The sequence below is a fragment of the Ochlerotatus camptorhynchus genome, unplaced genomic scaffold, assembly GCF_037179485.1.
Source record: "Ochlerotatus camptorhynchus isolate MF236.1 unplaced genomic scaffold, CSIRO-AGI_Acam_v1.1 ptg000191l, whole genome shotgun sequence".
NCBI lineage: Eukaryota > Metazoa > Arthropoda > Insecta > Diptera > Culicidae > Ochlerotatus > Ochlerotatus camptorhynchus.
This window is the reverse complement of record NW_027040681.1, coordinates 513,003-522,220: the sequence shown is the minus strand read 5'-3', so window position 1 is coordinate 522,220 and position 9,218 is coordinate 513,003. Positions and strand designations below refer to the sequence as shown.

Sequence of the window (9,218 nt, the reverse complement as noted above, 5' to 3'; positions counted from 1 at the left end):
ACTGCACGAAGCTGTTCAGGTAGTGGTCTTGGTGGCGTGCAAGATTATGATCACCTCAGTCACTAGGATCGCGAGTTCGTCACTTGTGAGTGGAGAATTGTCTTCTGGCTCACCTGACACAGCACGGGCGTACGATAATCCCGGGGCAGTAGAGCCATGGCTTGGCTGGGCCGCAGCGGCAGTGAGGCGATGCTGAACTGAATGGTGACTGGGACCCGCTTGATCTTATGTTGGATTCGGGGGGGGAGGGGGGGCGCTGGTTTAGTGGAAGTGGTGCTAGGTTCGGGACCATACGACGAACCTTAAGTACTGGAAACGTGTCCATTTTGACAATAGGAGCATGATTATTGCGGTGTCAACCAGGTTGGTTCCTCGTGGACGCCTGTTGTCGGATCTGGATGAAGGCCGCTCGCTTAGGACACCTCCTATCGCTGCCCAGACGGTTGGAATCACAGTTCACTTAGGTTCAGTTTCTTCTTCCTTCTTGCAGGCGGTAGTATTATGAGCCCCAGCACATTTGCCACAATGAGCCTTCATGTGACAATTCTTTGCACCGTGCCCAACCACGATGTTGAACAGCGCGCGAATCTGCCGCAGAGCAGCCACACTGGTGGAGTCCTTATCGAAGTGTAACAGGTGCAACTGGCCCCGGAATGCACTGGTTTCATCACGTCTCGCAATGGGAAAAATATTGATTGGTTGCAGATGAAGGTGCTCCAATTCCCCTTTAATCTCCACAACAGGGAGATTTGGAAGACCACGGATCACTATTTTTAGTGGTCTGCTTCTAAGGACTTCGTGAGTGTAAAACTCAAACCGGTTCAGCTGAATAAAAGTGCCAACTGCGTTGTAGTCCGCCAGCGTCGAGCACAAGATGTTGATCCCCATGCTGCACAGCTTGAACAGCGGATGGATTTGATTTTTTGCCAGCTCATTCCTGCGCAACGCGAGTTCCTTCGTCGAGATGAACAGTGGGGGCACTTTTTTCCCGTTTCTCAACTGGATCTATAGCTGCTTCTTCGGGGAGTGGCGAGAACGGATTACTCTGAAGTAACCTTTCCGTGTGGTTGCTGGCACCAGCTTTCTTGCGAGGCCTTTTCGGGGCATCTTGAACGGATACGGTTGCATCCAAGCTTTGGCGACCCATCACCTTTTGTTTTTTCAACGGGTGAGTGGAGGCATTCAATTGTTGCTCCACTACCATCGATTAAGCGACTGCCACAAGAGAGGCGAGAACTGACGACACGTTGCTAGCCAAAGTGAAAGCTCGCGACGGGTACCACGACCAAACGACCGACTTAAAACACCGAGCTCTTATACGCCTTTAGCCATTCCATTTTCTTAAGCATTGAAAGACGAGTGGTCAACACACGAGCTCTCCGTAATCTCAACGTTCATGGTTCGGTTCCAGTCTCCTCCGATTTTTTATTTTTTATCAAAATTATTTTCATAAGGCAAATCAATGAAATTCTACTGATTTCTTGTGACTAAAATTCATAAGTGTTTCTTATGAAATTCTTACGTTCTTTTGCCTGCGTGTGGGGATTCGTAAGGGGCCGTTCATAAACTACAAAGACTTTCTAGTGAGTGGGAAAAAATCTACGTTAGTCTACGAGAGAGGTCCCAGTCACAGTCTACGTAGCTTAAATTTGATTTCCAAAATATCTGATTTCTCATAAAGTACAAATAAAAATCGCTACAGATATGGTCAAAGGCATACATGTTCTGATTCCTGCGTGAAAAGTATGCGAGTCAATTCTTTTCATATCAAAGGCATTTGTTCACCAACCAGAATCACATTTTTTGCACTTTATACTAAATACGTTGATGTGATTTGTTTTATTTTTTTCTATCATGTATTCAAAAATTATAGTCGGTATTTGGGCAACAAACTCTGTTTTATTGATCGTACAAGCTTAAGTTTTCTGATAAAGTCACTGCGAGCATCAGTGAGCAAGAGTATCTGATATTCATAACCAGAGGCGCATCCACCTTCAAAGATGTGGGTGGGACAAGGTACTATGGTCTCATAACACTTTTTGAATATTTTTTTATTACGGCCTGAAATGAATAAAACTCATCATTTGACATCAAATTTCATGATAATTTAAAATGCAGTTCAATGGTAATAATAATCAGAGCACAGGACTATACTGACCACATCCAGCCATAGTCCGGGAACCCTCGGCCCCAATTTCTAGCTACTCATGGCCAAAAATACATCATGCGTTACCTTAAATCACATTGGAATTTATTTATCTTTTCTCATCGTACGAGCAATTTAGTCGGGATTCCTAAATATTAGGCTTTCGGGGAAATGGCGTTTGGTGAAATGGCATTCGGCCAAATTTTCCATAGTAAATATTTTCGCCCCTCCCAAGCTCGAAACCTGGCTACGCCCTTGGCAAGACACACGACAACAATGGCCAAAATGCACCACAACATTGGGGTAAAATGCACCGCATGATAGACAAACCATAACCGCTGCAAGTAGAGGCAGCAAAGGCATGAGGTATGTTACATTAGAAATAAGGTCTCATTAGAGTGTTTAACTGTGATTCATGATTTTAACAACCGTGTCATGTTTTGCACAAAATGCAATTTATTAAAGAAATCTGGAGGTCAATATATGATTTTATGATCAGGAATTATTTGTGAAACCTCCAGTTGAAAACAAACACAATCCATTACCCGGAAAATGCATCTGAGGAAAAGTTATTGCTGTATTCCTATAAGTGGGCATTTTACCCCAGGGGTGCATTATGGGCTGTTCTCCCTTATGTACATATTTCGATGCAGCAGTCATTGTCGGAGCCTTGGTTAAGCTTGTAGAAAAAATTATCCGGACTTCTACACAAGTTGGAGAACATAGAACATCTTATATATGACATTAGGTCAACATAGGCACTATGAACCTGTTTGGACATATTTAGATGCAACACACGTTGTCTGAGTCTAGGTTGATCTTGCATAACAAATATCTGGACTCTATGACGATTTGGAGAACATAGAACATCTGAATTACATGACAATAGGTCATGCATGATCCTTATAAACACTGTAATCCTATTGCTTTCAAATGAGCCCAATTTTTCTGGGTCAAATAGACCCGTTAATGCACTATGTGTCATTTTTTTCGTTGCGCCGCTGATTCCAATTGCAAAATGTTTATTTTAGAAAGTTGGTAAAAGTTACAAAATCTCAGTTACAGCAATTTGTAAGTTTCGCTTGGGTCATACATACCTTAATGCACTAGGAAGGTTAATTTACCTCATTATGGGTTTTGACTCAAGTCGGAATCTGGCCACTTTCCCGAGAGCACGTGGAATATATCCGGATGTGGATAATATGGCCCTGGGCTCTCGATATGAACCTAGTTTTGAACAGCAATCAGTCGAATATTATCAAGCCAGAGGCGTTGCGTTCGATTTCCGGTCCGGACTAGCAAATATTTCGGGTTGGAAATTTTCTCGACAAGTACAGAACTGTAGTACATTTCTGAAGTGAAAAAAAAGGTTAAAAAGTACTGTGCTCGTGTTAAGTGCATAAAAGATGACGAATCATGACTGAAAGTCACGTCAAAAATGAAAACTAAAAGTTCATAAATTTAAAAAGCTGTGTTGTCGTGTAATTGTATACATTTTTATTTATTTATCAAAAAATGTGCTCCTGATGACTTTTGATGACATTAAAAAAAAAACGTTTTAAAAATTCCGCTGATAACCGATTCATCCTTGCAGGCATATTTGACGGTTGCTCTTCATTAGTGCTGTTTTAACGCACTGCCCTAAAGTTATCTGCCTTTTTTCCCTTTTCCTCAGTAGAGCTCTAATCATTATGCGACGACGTTGGTCTTCGAAGATTAAGTCTGCCACTGGACACTTGATCAGTTGCTCGTGTGGTTCCAATCGTTAAAGCAGTAATGAAGTGTCTAGTCGTTTTATTAACGCTGTTAGTACATACAGCAATCGGTGCCAATTCTTTAGAGACAACGAATAAGGATAATATCTGCTTAAATGGGTCATATGATTCCGAGGGTAAATGTGAGTGCAATGCGGGCTATGTCATGTATCGCGGAAGATGTTTTCTAGTTCATTCTTCAGCCGTCCATATCGCATCTGAGGACCCAACAATGTCGTACAGGTCTGGTACAACGGAATATAACGATCATCAAGGTCGACGTGAACTGAAATCCTGCTCCGGAGCACTGTGTGATAGCTCTTGTCCTCCGGGATACATCTTAAATAGAGGTTTCTGTGAGATTCAAAATCCAACATGTCCTCCTGATACATATTTCAAGAATGGATTTTGCTACTACCAACCAGTTCCTCCACATGTGCAAACAGCTCCGCCAATTGAAAAAAAAGAAGTCGTTGAACCTGTGAAAGTCAATATCCCTTTTCCGGAACTCGTCGAACCCCTAGATTCGAACGAATTCCAACCAAACGAAGACGATGATGAAAATATTGAAGTAGTTCCGGATCGACGACCACATCCAGGGAAAAACATAGTGCACAATGTGAACACCGTCAATTCGCCCACGAATGTAACATCTCATAACATCAACAATGTCTTCATTCACATCACTCGTCACAAGTCTGACGGCTCTATCAAGGCTGTGGTGATAAGGAACAACGAAACTAGCGTATACGAAGAGAAGCCACCAGCGATTCAAGAGTCTGAGGAGCGAGAAGTGGAACATGTAACCACAGAACAACCGCAGAAAGAAAAATGTTGCACAATCGTGTCGCCAAGGATCTGCCGAAAGCAGCAGGACGAATGGGCTTGTTTCCATCGAAAGCACTACCGTTGTGGAACTTTCTGCACTTCTAATGTGCTGTATTTGAAACCGCGTAGACCGATGCTTCGCAATTCTTCGCTCATCATGCCCCCGACAATGAATTATGATTCACGCATGCAGTTTGGCCTTTGCCGATGGGGTGTTTGTCCATCCATTGGTGAGTACGAATACCTAGAGCATACGAAATAAAATCCACATTAATTTAATTTGTCTTGAACTCTGATTAGATTGTTCGGGATGCCTTCGCGGGAGCTATCGCTGTCACGTACAATGCTACACATACGACTGTGCCCGGCAGGGAGGTTGTAACTTTGTCAATCAAGACGATTATTGTGACGATAAGGACGATGAGATGTGTACACTGGATGAATGAGCATCGTTTCAGATATTGAAATATTTACAATAATTATTCTTATTATAATCAATGGATCAACGGAAAGTGCATTCCATCTGTTGAAATATTCGCAAAAGATTCAACTGCAGGTAATAAATTAAGTTGTGTAAATCTTAACTAAGTTTATTATATCGATATCAATCCATAAACGCATCGATTTATTTTGATTGATTGCGAAAGTCTGTTAGACGTCACACGAGATTTTATGATAGGATTCTAGGCAGTAATAGTGGTGTTCCTATAGTTGCGGTATAAGGGTTGTACCGGAATAATGAGGAATAGCCAGACCAGAGGTTATTTTTCATAGTTAGTTCTCCTAAAATAAAGATTTTTTAACTTAAAATTTTCCATAAAATACGGAAAAAAAAATTGTTTCCTTAATACGTCGACTCCTTTCCTCCTATAGTTTCTTTAAAATACAACCCAAAAGAAACCAATGCATTTCACTATTATAGGAACCAAAAGTTGGCAACTACCACAACTACTGGAACAGTGTTCCTATAAATGGAGGACGAGTTTTCGGAAAATGCATGAATTTTTTTTCCTGATTTGTTTTCTCTCCTGTTACCGACTCCAGGGAGGCAGCTCCCACACCTGGACCCTACCTATCGACCCATCAACTCATGAACCGGGGACCAATGGCTTTACTTCCCTTCCGAAGGAAGTCGTGATCGAAGCTGTTATGCCTCAGAACATCCCGGCTGCGCCGACTGGGATTGAACCCAGGCCTGCTGGGGTGAGAGGTAATCGCACAATTATACTAATGCCAAAATGATACAGTCATCGAAGCACACAATTAACAACTGTGGAACACTAAGTTGAGAGCACGCAATAAGCTAATATACGATATGCAAAAAGTTTCAAATGCTATGAAGAAGAAAGAAGATGAAGAAGTGTCTAAGAGCGAAGTTATTATTTTGCTCTAAATCTTAAACGTCGACATGAAAGCACCGACAAACCGACATGAATGATCACACAAATTACAAAGAAATTTCTGATCAAAGCACAAAACTGATATCTTCCGCCGTGTTCGCGGAAAATGTTTATCCTAGCTACGAAAACGCGTACAAACATTATGAGGTTCGTGTCTCATCTATTTCGGACAAGTTATTTTTATTTTGATAAAACATTTCTATGCTTTTGACTGATGGGATCGCTGCACATCTGAATCAGCCGTTATGGCTTCTCGGTCAAGAGTTAAGTTTAAGTTTCATGTCGGTTTGTCGGTGATGAAAGTCTGTTCACGCTATTTCAAAATTACCCAAATTTGGGTAGAATCCACCCAGATCGGTCAAAACTTAACCTACCCAAAAATGGGTAAGCTGTGTTGGGAGTGACAAGTTGAAAAATGAACAAAATCGACATGAATCCGATAAACGTTGTTCATTTGTCATCTTGTCACTCCCGACACAGTTTACCCATTTTTGGGTAGGTTCAGTTTTGACCGACCTGGGTGGATTATACCCAAATTTGGGTAGTTTTGAAATAGCGTGCGTGATCGTAAAAACTGGTGACCGTCATACGTACGGTTGCCATAAAGATGGTTGCCATAAGTGGCGTCCATTAATTACGTGACGCTAAAAATCAAAATTGTAACAAAACGTAACGCACAAAGGAACTCCCTGGAATTTATTACGTAACGCTATTAACGTCCCCCTTCACCTCTCATGTCATGAAATTCATATTTTGCAATAAATTTTTGATTTGATTGTAACTTTTTTATTCCAAGGTAATTTTACATATATTCAAAATAAAAGCAAAAGATGAAAAAAGCAAGACAAAAATTAAAACACATCCATTTTGCAAGCACAGTAAAGTGATGATATTTTTTGACTTATATTTCCAAATTTGACATGAAAAAATAGATACTTTCATTTTATTTTCTTTTTGTTACGTAACGCAAAGCATTACTCCCCCTCCTCTATGTAACAATTCGTAACAATATATGAGACCCCCTCCCTCCCTATAAGTGTTATGTAATTTATGGATGTCGCCTGATAGACCATAGCCATAACGTTGATGTATTGGATTTTTGACGTAGAACAACGTCTTTGATTTCTATATGGGGGTACACTTTGTGAAAACTGAAAATGGAACATGTAACAAATTAAGAAAGATTTTGAACGTTAATAACTCAGCTGCCCCTGGTCCAATTTCAATAATTTTACCACCAATCAATCAGAAATATGGCTACGCATCGATGACAATGCTTCTGCAAGTATTGAAAAACTGGTGAATGTCCAGATTTGTCCAAAATCGTCGAAATAACTAACAAATCCACCAATTACCTGCATGCATATGCTGCTTCCCCAGCACAGTCGTCAGAGAGTAGTAAGTAGACGAAACAAGTGGAAGTGGCATTCGCCTCTGATCCTCGGGCGCGTGCAAATAGGGAGGATGGAATTGCGTAATATTTTGCACACTCATCGCCATATTCAGAACCAAACGCAAATTCTTCGAGATAACCACCATCCGTCGTCTGGCTCGCCGTGGCGGTGTCTGACGTATCTCCGGTGGTGTGCTGAAGGTATTCCTGAAAAATGAGATCCGTGGTGCTGTCACCTACACTAAACACGCCAAGCGTAAGCGGCCATGGATGTCATCTACGTTTTGAAGTGACAGAGACGCACTCTGTTTGGTTTCGGAGGTTAAATCATCACCAACTTTGGCAACAAAACGGCTCTTTTCAGGGCCACCAAGCTTATTACAGTAAAGAGTAGGCATAGAATTCATCTGCCTGTTTGTCCATATTCAGAATCAACGATCACACAAAATGCTCATGTAATCAAACTGGAAACAGGGGTACACATTATTTTGATCAACCTCGATCAACTTTGAATCGCCACGGCCGGATATTTTCGATGGAAGAAGCAACAATCTAACATTTGAAACATTTGTGAAGCCGAGTTATTTACGAAAGAGAGTGTCGATGAAGATAATCGATCAATGTAGATAGGACCTATTGAAAAGTGACGCGAGATTTGTTTTCCGTACTGAGCACCAATGCTACCGACGCCAGGGAGGCAGCTCCCACACCTACCAATCGACCCATCAACTCAACCGGGGACCAACGGCTTTACTTCCCGAAGGAAGGCGTGATCAGAGATGTTATGCCGTAGAACATGCCGGTGGCGCCGACTGAGATTGGACCCAGGTCTGCTGAGGTGAGAGGTAATCACGCTAATCACCGACGCCGATATCTTTCAAGGTGATATCACGCGAATGAGAACGACCCAAATTTGAGTTTAGTTATCTCAGAAATAAGAAATAAAGTGCAGGAACTCAGCGATGAGTAAATTTGCCACATGTTTTCCCAGGTTTTTCCAGGATTTTCCAGGGAAAAATTCCCGAATTTGAGAAAAGTAAAGATTGGATTCACTCAGTCTATTGGTACTACTCCGAGACTGAATAAAATTTTCATCAATTTCCTCATTTTCTGGCAGATTTTTTAGGTTTTCACAGGAAACCATGAGACAATTTTACTCATCGCTGAGCTCCTGCATTTTGGCGATTATGAGTGAACTAAACTCAAATTTGGGTCGTTCTCATTCGCCGTGTGCGCAAAAGGAAAAGAGCCAGTGTCGCTACTTGATAGCAAACTACTCATAATGGGAGGAGTCTTTGTAGCTTTTATACGACTTGGTTGCACATCATTTCTGCGTTAACCTGAAAAGATATAAAACAGCGCTGCTTTATGGCATTAGCTCATTTTTGCTTCGGACGGCGTGGTGAACAGCAATAGCAGCAGTAGGAAGGTGGTGGCTAGTCCACTCCCTACACCTAACAAGCAACAACTGACTGGTCGTGGCAACTTTCTCTTTGAAAAAAATTACTACAAATTTGGTACGCCTACAATTCAAAAACGGAAAGAGTTGAGATAATAGATAATTGATCAATTAAAAGAACTAAATGCTCTTCACATTTATTCCATCCACTAGCGGTCCTTCGTCAAGCTTCCGTTCGTGCCCCTAGGCACAGACCCTTCTACTTTTATTAATAATAATATTTTATTTCTCATTGAGT

At 41.5% G+C, this 9,218-nt stretch overlaps 1 protein-coding gene across 1 annotated transcript; it reads left to right on the top strand.

Moving 5' to 3' along the window:
* Positions 1-3,922: 3,922 nt before the first annotated feature.
* LOC135702286 (uncharacterized) lies at positions 3,923-5,174 on the top strand. Its single transcript, XM_065223314.1, has 2 exons — positions 3,923-4,958; positions 5,029-5,174. Exons 1-2 carry the CDS (start codon positions 3,923-3,925, stop codon positions 5,172-5,174), a joined length of 1,182 nt encoding a protein of 393 aa, XP_065079386.1.
* The last annotated feature ends 4,044 nt before the right edge of the window (positions 5,175-9,218 follow it).